The 12,313-nt window shown below is 41.7% G+C and overlaps 1 protein-coding gene across 9 annotated transcripts in view; it reads right to left on the bottom strand.

Moving 5' to 3' along the window:
* The window catches only part of ARHGEF3 (Rho guanine nucleotide exchange factor 3), a 304,214-nt gene that overhangs the window by 17,822 nt on the left and 274,079 nt on the right, over positions 1-12,313 (bottom strand). For all 9 annotated transcript variants that reach the window (XM_053219207.1, XM_053219206.1, XM_027039037.2 and 6 more), the window contains 4 exons: positions 9,864-10,034; positions 6,565-6,627; positions 4,388-4,484; positions 4,139-4,215 (listed from right to left, as the gene is read on the bottom strand). In XM_053219207.1, the coding sequence (XP_053075182.1) occupies positions 4,139-4,215; positions 4,388-4,484; positions 6,565-6,627; positions 9,864-10,034 (408 nt within the window). The remainder of the gene's footprint in view (positions 1-4,138; positions 4,216-4,387; positions 4,485-6,564; positions 6,628-9,863; positions 10,035-12,313) is intronic.

Genomic DNA, 12,313 nt, shown 5'->3' with positions numbered 1-12,313 from the left:
TGAAAGTAAATGATAATTGCTACTTACACACACACATACACACACACCCCAGATGTGGTATTGTGGCTTGTAATTTAGATTTTCAGAGTTAATTAAAAAGAGCTTCAGGCCCTCTTAATTTCATTTCCACTTCCTCGCCTTTTGAAAAGACCTGGAAATGCCGAATGTTTTCATTACAGAGAAACAAATCAGCAGTAACTGTCGGATGTATACTAGTGAGGAACTCCAACCACACTGCTGCTCACCGTCCAGTGGGCCATTCCTCTCTGATCCTGCTATTCCTGCTGCCATGGCAACCCAATCCAGCTCTGGTCCTGTGTTCACACCTGACAGGGTGCTCATTTCCTGGGCAAGACCTGAAAGGCTATCTGGTTCAACCCACTGGCTAGAAAAGGCCACAAGTGATCTGTAACTTGTTAGAGAATGAAGAATGTTCACATCTTGGTTCCCAAATACATGCACATTCACTTATATAAAACATGAGAGGTGATAACACAGTGGTTAAGAGGGCAGACTCTGGAACCAGGTATAATTATGTTTCAAAGCCTAACTTGGACAGTATCAGGTGACTCTTCTGAGCCTCAGTTGCCCCACTTACAAAAGGCATATACTATTTTTTAATGAGATGAGGCAGATAACAAGTATGTGAGCCTGGTTTCTGGTTAAGAATCAGTAAGTACTTGGGGCGCCTGGGTGGCTCAGTCGGTTAAGCATCCGACTTTGGCTCAGGTCATGATCTCGTGGTTCGTGGGTTTGAGCTCTGCCTTGGGCTCTGTGCTGACAGGTCAGAGCCTGGAGCCTGCTTCGGATTCTGTGTCTCCCTTTCTCTCTGCCCCTTCCCACCTCACACTCTGTCTCTCTCTCTCCCCCAAATGAGCCTGGAGACTGCTTCAGACTCTGTGTCTCCCTTCCTCTCTGCCCCTCCCCAGCTCACATTCTATCTCTCTCTCTCTCAAAAATAAATAAACATTAAAAAAAAAAAACAGAATCAATAAGTACTAGCTATTGTTATTATTTATCCCTGGGATATTTTTACTGCAGAAATTGTGGTTTAGAGAAACAAAACCACTTGCCCAGCTAGAGACAAAACCGGCCTGAAGCATGTTCTTCCCCCACCCTTCCCCCCAAAGCTCTGAACTACACAACATGTCTTTAAATAGACTATCAAGAACTTATAAGGGAAACTCTTTCACTTTTAGAAATTCTTTCTAACTCCCTAACATTGTGAAAAGCAATAGAACAAATCTGTTTTTTGCTTCCATGCACTCTGCCTCTCTCTATACAATTAAAATGGAATTAGAACCAAATTAACACAAGAACTTGCTGCTTGGAGAACTTATCAATTATTTTATTACTGAAAAAATGTTAGCATGAAGGTAAGTCACTTGGGAGGTTGTTTCTGTGCGATGGAGGGGTGAATGAAATCAGCCCTACCCGCCCAGGAGACAGATCCTCAGTGACCACAGTGGCTCCCTGAGAAAACCACCACTCTGTTTTAGGTCTTCAAAGTACAAGTAATTGATTCATCTAAGGTCAAAAGGACTGGTCAGGCCTGTCCCACTTGGGAGGCTCATTTGTTTAAAAGGGTTTCTTTTTTCACCTTTTTTTCCTTGAGGGAGTTGGAAGCTGGCGGGGGGGCGGCAAATAAATCAATTTTTCATGGGTCGAATGGGCTCTGACTTTTTCTCATTCAGGGTCGAATGGGCTCTGACTTTTTCTCATTCAGAGTCCACTCAGATGTTTATTTTGTTCTGTTAAAAAGACCAGAACTCAAACAGATGTACCACTTGGTTTACAGTTCCCACTCGCATGCACACATCTGCAGTTTAAAGAGGGAAAACATTTAACAGCTCGTGGGGCCTGATCAATAAGGGCCGTTCTCGTGAGGCCTGGTCACAATGGGCTGGTTGTTTAATCTTGGGCTGCTCTTCAAGCTGCAAGTCCTCATGTGATGTCTGAAGGGTTCAGATAGCAATGGGGGTAGTCACATTTCCTCTGAGTGTGTACAGAAAAGGGCTGCAAAAGCTGCCCCCAGATCAAACCAATTTCCTAATAAAAGTGGCAGACATTTATTTCAGAAAAAGTTAATTACGAGGCAAACACCAACACTTTTGCTTCTGGCATGAACTGACAATTTGTACATGATGCCTAAGGAAACCATGTCGTCCTATGTTGCCTTCTCATCAAACACAGAGCAGGCATCCTGCTAATTCTGGTGTGCAGCCTCATTGTCCCCCACCCCCCCTCCCTGGCCATCAAAGCAGCCCACAGACTCAGGAAGTTTAAGAAATATTGAGGCAGAATCTCTCTTCTCATGACACCTTCTCTGTCTCCAGCTGGCTGGCTTTCTTTAGAGAAATTTCTTTGAAGGCTAAAGAAGTTAAAACATCTACCACAGCTTATAATAAAATGAAAGTCAAAAATATAAGATGAATGCCTCTCCTGAAATATTAAGGCACATTTTCTAAATTATTCATCTCAGAACATTGCTTGTCTTTCAGGTGTCCTTGGGATATTTTGGCCTCAGTGCTAAAATTGACTTGTGAACTAAAGCTATCTCAGTCATGAAACCCTCAAAATTTCTTGATCAAGGAAGTAATTGAGAAGCAGAAGTTAAGGGCACCTGGGTGGCTCAGTAGGTTGAGCATCTGACTCTTGATTTCAGCTCAGATCATGATCTCACAGTTCGTGGATTCAAGCCGTGTCGGGCTCCTTGCTGACAGTGCAGAGCCTGCTTGGGATTCTCTCTCTCCCTCTCTGCCCCTCCCCTGACTCTCTCAAAATAAATTAAAAACTTAAAAAAAAAAAGCAGAAGTTAGGATAAGAGATCAACGTCAAAACGTAGGAACTCGAAGACACAGGAAGTTTAAAATATAAATACAAATGTAACTGGATAAAGAGAACTCACATGATAGTAGGATTTTTAACCTTCACAAAACATTCCCCAAACAGTGGAATGACTTTAAAGCTTGCTGCTGTGGCACTTCCTGCCTATTTTTCTGGAGCAATGTGTGGATCAGAGACATGAGAGATCTAATCCTGCCTGGAAGAAGTCATGAAAGTGATCTGCTTTTATTACCCACTTCATAACAACTGAAGACCACTTGCAGCTGGGGTGGTGCACACAAGACTCCAAGGAAACCAAAATCTAGTAACAGGGAATGGTGAGGACTGGGAAAATAGTGCATGCCTGGACAAATGAACAACCGCATTACGCACCCAACCAAACACAGATTCCACCCAAGACCATAATCTGTTGACCCATAAGCCCCTAATCTAAGGTCACAGTTGATTTCTTTGTTCAATTAGGAAAGAGAATGGGTTATTTGGGATGAAGGTCAGCATAATCCCAAGCCTTCCTATGAAGTTACTTATAATCAGATGTATGCTGAACATTAACAATGTTTAGTACTACTTGCTTATGAAATTACATTTTACCATGAGAGTTTTTTGGGGTTTTTTTTGTAGCCTAAATAAAGCACTTTTTTTTTTTTTTTTTGGTGGTGGTGGATAAGAATATGTCTCTGAATATTTACTGGAGTAGAAAGGGTAATAATTGTATTATTAGTAATTGGCCTAAATTGGATGTTAACTAGTTTTACTTTACTTGATATAAAACTAGTGCCTTTACTTACTGCCTTTACTTACTGCCTTTACTTATATGTGCCTTTACTTACTGCCAAAGGCCAAGTTATCTTTCAATGCTATGAATTCATAATCAGGAAAAAATTGTTTCCATACTTTAAAGAGATAAAGCCTAAACAGAATGATAAATTTGGCTAAGAATTTGCCATTTAAATTTCTTCTAAAGTAAAACCAACATTTGCCAACAAAGAAAAGTTTAGCTAAGGTGCGCCTGGGTGGCTCAGTTGGTTAAGCGTCTAAACTGTTGATTTCAGCTAAGGTCATGATCTAACGGTTCCTGAGACTGAGCCCTGTGTTGGGCTCTGTGCTGACAGCTCAGAGTCTGGAGTATGCTTGGGATCCTCTGTCTCTCTCTCTCTCCCTCTGCTCCTGCTCTGCTTGTCCTCTCTCTCTTTCAAAAATAAACTTAAAAACAAAAGAAGTCTAGTTAAATGAAACTCCCATCTACATTATTGAAATTTATTTTTAATCAAGACCAGAGAATTCTTCTTACCCAGCCCACGAGGATGGGACCAACATGTTCAGTGGAGCCATCAGGCTTCCGAGCGTCTCGAAGCTGACTAAGGAGCTCTGGTCAAGAAACAAAAAAACAAAAAACCAGCATGCTTATTTTATTAGGCATTCAAATATGAACAGGACTGGAAGTAGATTCTGGGTTAATCAAGTTATTACATAATCATGACTTGTAAGATGACTCAATTAAAGCCACAAGTCATGACTCATTGTGTGAACAAAATTATACCTTCATGTAGAGGAATGAGAGAGTCCAGTGTTCCGAAAATTTGATTCAACTCTTGCTCTGTCATTATGGAGAGTTTCAGCATGGGGTCGTGATAGGCCTGCATAAGAAAGGCAAGAGATGGAAGCAAACGTTTAAAATCAGAGGAAGTGGGGCGCCTGTGGCTCAGTTGATTAAGCATCCAACTCTTGATTTTGGCTCAAGTCATGTTCTCACGATTTGGGGGTTTGAGACCCACCTCAGGCTTTGTGCTGATGGTGCAGAGCCTGCTTGGGAATCTCTCTCCCTCTCTCTCTCTCTCTCTGCCCCTGCCCCACTTGTGTGCACGTGTGTGTGTGTGTGTGTGTGTATGTGTGTGTGCACGCGCGCGCACGCTCTCTCTCTCTCCCAAAAAAATAAACATTAAAAACATTTTTTTTTAATCAGAGGAAGCAAGTGGTTAATGTAAAATGGTGTCTGTGTCTGTGAGGCCCTACATAATAACAAAATACCTGGCTCTCCCCAAACAACATCTCCCATAATGCTATGGAAGCAGCAGATGGGTGTAGCTAGAACAGATAAGAATCTAGTATTGCCTTGAGCCTTTTGCGGTTGTTGATAAACCAAAGCAGATTTTTAAAAAGCTTTTTTATTCTAATATAGCCTACATTTAGGCAAGAGCACAAATCCTAAGTATAGAGAAGATTTGATTCATATGATGTTTTAAAAATTTACTTTATTGAAGATCCTGCAGCTTAAAAATATCTGTTTATACAAAATTAGTTACTAACAGGTTCTTTTTCAATTAGTCCATATCTAAACTAAGTAAAGGAAGAAAGAAAAAGTGGTGGCATCCTTTATGATTGCTTTGAAGCCAAGACAGCAAAATCTCTGTTAATCCTATCACCTCTTATTAATGATAATTAAACAAGAACACACAGTAATAGGCCACTGTAATAGAGCACAAAGACTCAGATGGCACCATCCCTGCCTCCAAGGATATTTATAAAGCTCATTGGGAGATAAGAAAAACACATGGATAATTAGATATATGTTTAAAAAATAGCTCAAGATTAAAAACAGAAGAGATATCACATAGTAGCAAAAATCAATCAAATCATAACTGCCTCGAGGGTGAGAGAATTAAAGCTGGAGTATTCAGAGCAGATTTAAGATGAGCTGTCTGAATGGAGAAGGAAGCAGTAAATACTGGTGAAGAATGAACTGAGATTTGAGCTAGTTCCCGGAGGACGGCTGGATGCGGATGGTTGAAAGGAGAGGAAGGCTCTCCAGGAAGGTAGAACCGCCACAAGCAAAAGGAAGGCAGTGAAACACCCATAAGGTGCTTAGCCTTGGTCTTGACACAGGAAGGGGGAGCAAGATGTCTCTCAGAGTTAAACGCCTTCTCTGTCATCTCTGTCTTCCTCCTCCTCCAGCCCCACCTAAAACTCAGTTTCTTGGCTGTGTCCAAGCAAAGCGTGGATGGCCATCTCCCAGGAATGCTACAGAGGACACTTTATATCAGCAGGAATCTGGACTAAGGACACGTAAGAGAAGGGAGGCATCTTTCCAACCCTTAATTCTTTAAAGAGGCTGGGAATATTAGATGAAGGAATCTGGATTTCAGCCTTCATGGGGGTCACTGAAATGGAAAGGTTTTGGGAAAGCTTTGTTGTCAAGACTATACAGGTTACAAGGCACAGGTTTCCTCTCCCCTCCGGCACACAATGTAATTAAAACACACGTTTCTATATAAAAGACCCTAGCTTATATGATAGCATGCAATTGTCTCACTTTACCACTCTCTCTACTTAAGAGATTCAAACGACCTTATTTCTAAGACACAGTTCCAGTTTCAGACATCCACACCCTCTCTTCCATGGGTAAGGAGGCCCCACGTGAGAGACAACGAAATATATGTAGAGCCAGGCCTCTGTGAACACTTTCTGATTAAACTCAAGTATTACTTGAGGTGCCTTAGAGACATGCACAGGAGAACCCTGACAGACACCAGGTCCAGAGAACCTTCTTGTTTTGAGCCATTTCCCCCCTACTTGGTTGGTGCAGTTTCTTCTCAATTGTTGATGGCCTGTCTTAGTCACAAAAAAGAGTTCTCATACGGCACAATCTTAGAAATGTGAAATTACCTAGAAGAAGAAAAAAAAGGAGGTGGCCCAAATGACCACTGGATTCATATTTACCTTTTTTGCCAATTTCAAGTCCTCTATCAAGTCTTCTTCTCCTTGGGAAAGCTCAAAGATTGCCTATAAGCAAAGAAAAAACACATCCACTGAACATTCCACTTATGAGAGCAAATTCAAACAGCACTGGTTCTGTTGCCCAAAGCCCCAAATCTACCAACTTCTTAAGTATTTTTAAAGGATTCTTTAAAAAGTTAAATTAACCTGTAGCAAATGCATCTAGTAGCTAAAACCTATAAAGGACAATTTTTGCAAAACTTCTGCATAATGTGCTTACCTGTTTGTGGGAGAAAGAGGTTTCACATATGTTTCTAACCCAGGAAGTCATCTTTCATGTTACAGAACTCGGGTGCCGCAGAGCAAGAGGGAATTATTTTAGGTAAAATAATGACAGTTGGATTCTGCATCTCTCGTGTGCGCAGCAGCCATCATAAATGATTTCGGGGTCTGTTCTCAGTGATGGACATGGAAGTATTATGAACTGGGCCATCACAATTTGTCTTTGCTCTACTCAACAGAAGGTGAATCTCAGGAGAAAGCTTTATTCTTATCAGCCACTTGTCTTGAGGCTGGAATTGTAGGAAGAATCCAATATTTTATCACTCTAAATGTCTGGTGGAGTTAATTCATTCTAAATTACTTCTCAGCCCTACACAGTACAATAAATAATATTCTAGGAGCCAGTTGTGTGTAAGAGTGTGTAAATGGACCGTTTCTAATTTGGCTCTGCTAAGCCATCATAATTGAAGAACTATAATGCGTAGGATACTCTTTCACTCATCTGGGAGTCTAAACTGTTGGCAAACATTACTTGTTGAAGGGTGATACGTTTAGTCCTTTAATAGGAGTGACGGTTTGGGGACTACTACATTTCTCTCAGACTAAAGGGAAGAAGTGAGCAGGCTTGGAGAGTGCCCTCCATCTCTAGGGCTGGTGGACTATAAGACAACGAGTTTGTTCTCAGGTAAAGCAGGTGGAGGCAGAATACTGTACTAGAGGCCAGTGCATGGTGGCCCCTCCTGAGGCCCAGTAAAGCCTCCATATCATGCCCTCCTGGCACTCTATCTTGTTAACCTTTTACTTTGAAATAATTATGGACTCACAGGAGAAATTGTAAAAATAGTGTAGAGAGGTCCTGTGCACGTATTACTCTGCTTCCCCCAGTGGTGGCATCTTCCATAATTACAGAGCATTACCAAGACCAGGAAATGGATTGGCACAATGCAGTTAACTAGACTTTATCTGGACCTTCCTCAGATTTCCTTATACATCTGTTTTACTAGAGCTCACTTCCACAGGCCTGACTGTCTGACTTCCAGATGTGGCCTCCAGGAGAGGAAAACCCCAGAACCCCATACTGAGAAACACCACATTCAGATGTTTGCTGTGGGGCAGCACACTGTCACCATGAAGACCATGGGCTTTGGAGTAGGACAGGACCTGGGTTCAAATCACAGCTCTGTAACGCTGTAGATGGGTGAATGTATATTCACTGTGCCTTAATAATCTGATCTGCAGAATCAGTCCCTCCTTCCTTCCTTCCCTCTATCAGATTGTACAAATTACATATTTATACTATTGACACTTGGGAAAACACAAAAAAGTTACGAAACTTTTGTGTTACAAAACACAGAAGCAGAAAATTTTAATGTACCCGTAATACCATCTTTAACCATCATTAAGATCTTGCCATGTTTCTTCACAGGTTTTTTTCAGTGCATGTATTATTTTTAAATGCCTTTTTTTAAGTGTGCTTTCACCTAGCATCTCACTTTATTTATTTTAATGTCTATTTGTTTTTTGAGAGAGAGACCAAGCGTGAGCAGGGGAAGGGCAGAGAGAGAGGGAGACACAGAATCCGAAGCAGGCTCCAGGCTCCGAGCTGTCTACACAGAGCCTGATGTGGGGCTCAAACCCACAAACCACGAGATCATGACCTGAGCTGAAGTCAGATGCTTAACTGACTGAGCCACCCAGGCACCCCTTAAATGCTTTACTATTTCTTTTGACTAGATAATACATTAACATAATTCAAATTTGGGGCGCCTGCGTGGCTCAGTCAGTTAAGTGTCCAACTTCGGCTCAGGTCATGATCTCAAGGTTGGTGAGTTCGAGCCCCGCGTTGGGCTCTGTGCTGACAGCTCGGAGCCTGGAACCTGCTTCGGATTCTGTCTCCCTCTCTCTTTGCCCCTCCCCTGCTTGTACTCTGTCTCTCTCAAAAGTAAATAAACATTAAAAAAAAAAACACAACATAGTTCAAATTTTATAGTGTACATATGGGTAGGTGGTGAAAACTTTCCTTCTAACCTCCTTCCAGCCACCCAGCTCCCTCCCAGGAAGCAACAATGTTATTAGTTCCTTGTGTGTCCTTCCAGAAATATTTTATGATTCTACAAGCAAATATATGCACGTACACACATACATTTGTTTTTCCTTTCTTTTACATAAATGGTAAAAGAACATAACACACCCTACTTTGTGCCTTGCTTTATCCACTTAGCCATCCGTACATGCGCATCAGCACTTCTTGTGTTTCTGCAGCTACGTAGTCTTCCATGTACAGAGACATATTATTTAGCCTGTCCCTGGCAATAGATGTTCAGGCTCCTTCTAGCACTATTATAAACATTACTGTGATGAATATGCTTACATATATATCTTTTCATCTGTGTTCAAGTGTGTCTGGCAGATAGATTCCTAGAAAAGAATGGCTGAGTCCAAAACCTAGAAAGTTTTCAAGTATTCCTTTTGTCAATGTCAGGTTTTCCACAGAAATAGATGTTCCAAGGGTTTCACTAGATGATGCACATTTAAAGTGTTTTGGCACAGTCTGGCACCTGACAAGCTTTCTATAAAGGGCAATATTACCACAGTCATTTAGGGCCATTGGTACCAAATATTCACAGGTAATGAAATTAACTGCCTTCCATAGAAAAGTTTTCCACAAAACAGAATCAAAGTTTTATCAATCAAATATCTTAAAATATTCTAGAAGTTGCTATCAAAATATACCTAAAGTGATTAACTTTGTGAGCTCCAGGATCCTAAATAGACACTTCCTAATTCATTTTCTTTGTAAATTCAGGTTTTCGCATCAGTTTCTTTTTAAAGCAGGAACCACCTACCCAGCTGGGTGCTGGTTTCTTAGTTCCTTACAAGGTTTGACACCCCCATTTGTCCTCCTACAAATGCAAGGAAGAATTGATTCGGAGCCTGTGGTGTAGATAGACCCAGTTTGGCTCCCGCCTATAGTGCATTTTGTTCCAGACACAGGGCCAGCTCCTGGGTCCCAAGCCTACCTCCTGACGTTTGATTTCCTTGGACGGAAGCATCTGATTGACGCACACATCGAAGGTCTCACTCCACAGCTTGCTATCTCTCCGCTTCGTGCTTGAGGGGGCGGCATTTCTGGACCAGGGTCGGGGGGTGAGGATGTCAGGACGGCTCTCACTGCGGAAGCTAATGGAACGCTAAACAATGAGAAAAACAAACTGTCATGGGGGCAGTGGCAGGACTAGGGTGGATCGTTTGAGCGGCTTCCTGTCACTGACAGAACATAAATCAGATGTTTGCAAGAAAGAAAGGACAATGCCACAAGGCCTTTTGGGAAGTGGGGCATTTTCTTGAGCCTACGTGCTAAGGGAAATTGGGCAAAGGGGCTGCCTTCACACATGTGCTGGGAGTATCCGTTCTGTGAGACCTGGACACAGCAAAGAGACATGCACGGAGGCAGCTCTCAGGGGAGCCACGGGCTCCTCTTTTTTTCCAGGAGACAGCCCCCTCTTCAGAAGAACAAGGGTTAACAGTAGTGGATGTCCTTTACATCTGGCCAGTATTCCTATTCTTCTCTTCCATCTAGGAACAGAAGCCTGCTATCCTTGGGTATTGGGTCTGGTGCGCAGTTAGGGTGGGATCCCTCAGACCTGACCAGTCAGAGTACTCCTCCACCCCGGTTCAGGGAGCAGCACCTGATTCCCTGAAATCTGCTAAGTGGTGCATGGGAGAAAGAGTGGAAGGGCCTTTATTCCTTTGGTATTGTGAACTTAAGAGATAACATAAGCAGGAATTTCCTGCCACAACTCTCTCTATTCACGTGGTTAAGTCTGTTTGCTGTTGTGGAGAATAAAGGGACACACAGAATGAAGGAGAGAGAGAGAGAGAGAGAGAGAGAGAGAGAGAGAGAGAGAGAGAGAGAGACTGATGGAGGGAGGGCACAAGCTTTACCCACACTGTTTAAACCTCTGGATCCCACTGTGCATGAAGCCATTAAGGGTCACTTTTATTTATGTATGTATTTATTTATTTATTTATTTTTTTAAGGGTCACTTTTAGATTAAGGGGCTAATACATTCCCCCTTCTGTTTACATTAATCTCAGTTGGGATTCTGTCAACTTGAAAAGTACCAACAAATATACATACTAAATACTATCTTGGCAGCAAATGATGCCTGCCCTGACATACTTTATTTTCCAAAGAGGTTCTAGTAGACTTCAGGGTGTTCTAACTACCCAAAGTTCACCCTTGTGGCTGAAACATGCTGTCAGAGTGCCTTCTCATGACAAATACAAATGATTAAGAAGAAAGCTAAGTGCACCATCTTTAGCCTTCATCCTAGAAGATTTCAACACACTTAAACTTTGCCAAAGCAATGAGGTGTTTCTGCACTCAAAACCACGTTCTCAATTAGCAAGGCAAGGCTGTGGCCACATGTCTATGGCCTTCAGTGAGAAGTTCCTCAGTTTGGCATAGAAAGCCTCTTGTAATCTAACCACATTCTATATATCTAGATTCACCTCCTGCCACTCACCCGTGAGTCCTCTATTCTCCAGCCCTACTGGGCAATCTGCCATTTCCTAGATGAATCATGTTCTGCCATCCCTCTGTGCATCCTTCAAACAGTCTTCTTTTCTGAGAATGTTTTTCTTCCATTTACTAGCTGGCTAACTCCTAAGTGTCCTCAGGATATAACTCAAACTCTTCCCTTAAGAAAGCCTTTACCAATGTTGTCCCACTCTGTCCCAGGGCAATCTGGGCATATCTCTGACACAGCAATGATCACATTTTGTTACACTTCCCGGTCACCTGCTCTGACCTAAAAACTTCCTGAGGGCAAGAACTGATTTTGATTGTGGCATATATGCTGTCATCACTAAGATATTCTAGCTTCCAAATATTTTGAGATTCAACAATAAAATTTAAGAAAGTAAATTTTATGAGAGCTATTCAACATAAGGGTATTGTTAAATAAGTTATAATTCATCTGCTTGACAGTATATTATCTAGCCAATTAGACAGTTCTGAGATAATTTTAACAGCTAAAAATCCCTTCTATGTAAGTTAAAATCAGAACTAAAACCTGTACATGAATACTGTTTGTAATTATGAAAAAAAGCACAAGAGCTAAGATATAAAAGGAACACCACAAAATTCTTTTTTTTTTTTTTTTTTTTGCCTGATGACATTATAGGTGATTTTTATTCTAGTTTATAAATTTTTTTTGTAATTCAAGAAAAAAATGAATAAATGAAAAATGTAAAAAGAAACTTCTAAGGGGCTTCAAGGTATTACCACAACCTTTTAGAAGCAGGAAGCTAGCTGTTTGCAAGCAGCAACATGAGTTCCTCAGGCTGGCACAGGCATCCATCAGCCCCTGGGCTCATTAGTGAGCTCATGATCACTGGACCAGCCCTATGCTGGTCAAGAAAGGACTTGCACCAAATACGCAGTTCACTAAAGGTATCTTGCAAA

Source organism: Acinonyx jubatus, chromosome A2 (assembly GCF_027475565.1).
Source record: "Acinonyx jubatus isolate Ajub_Pintada_27869175 chromosome A2, VMU_Ajub_asm_v1.0, whole genome shotgun sequence".
NCBI lineage: Eukaryota > Metazoa > Chordata > Mammalia > Carnivora > Felidae > Acinonyx > Acinonyx jubatus.
This window is presented reverse-complemented; position numbering and strand designations above follow the sequence as displayed.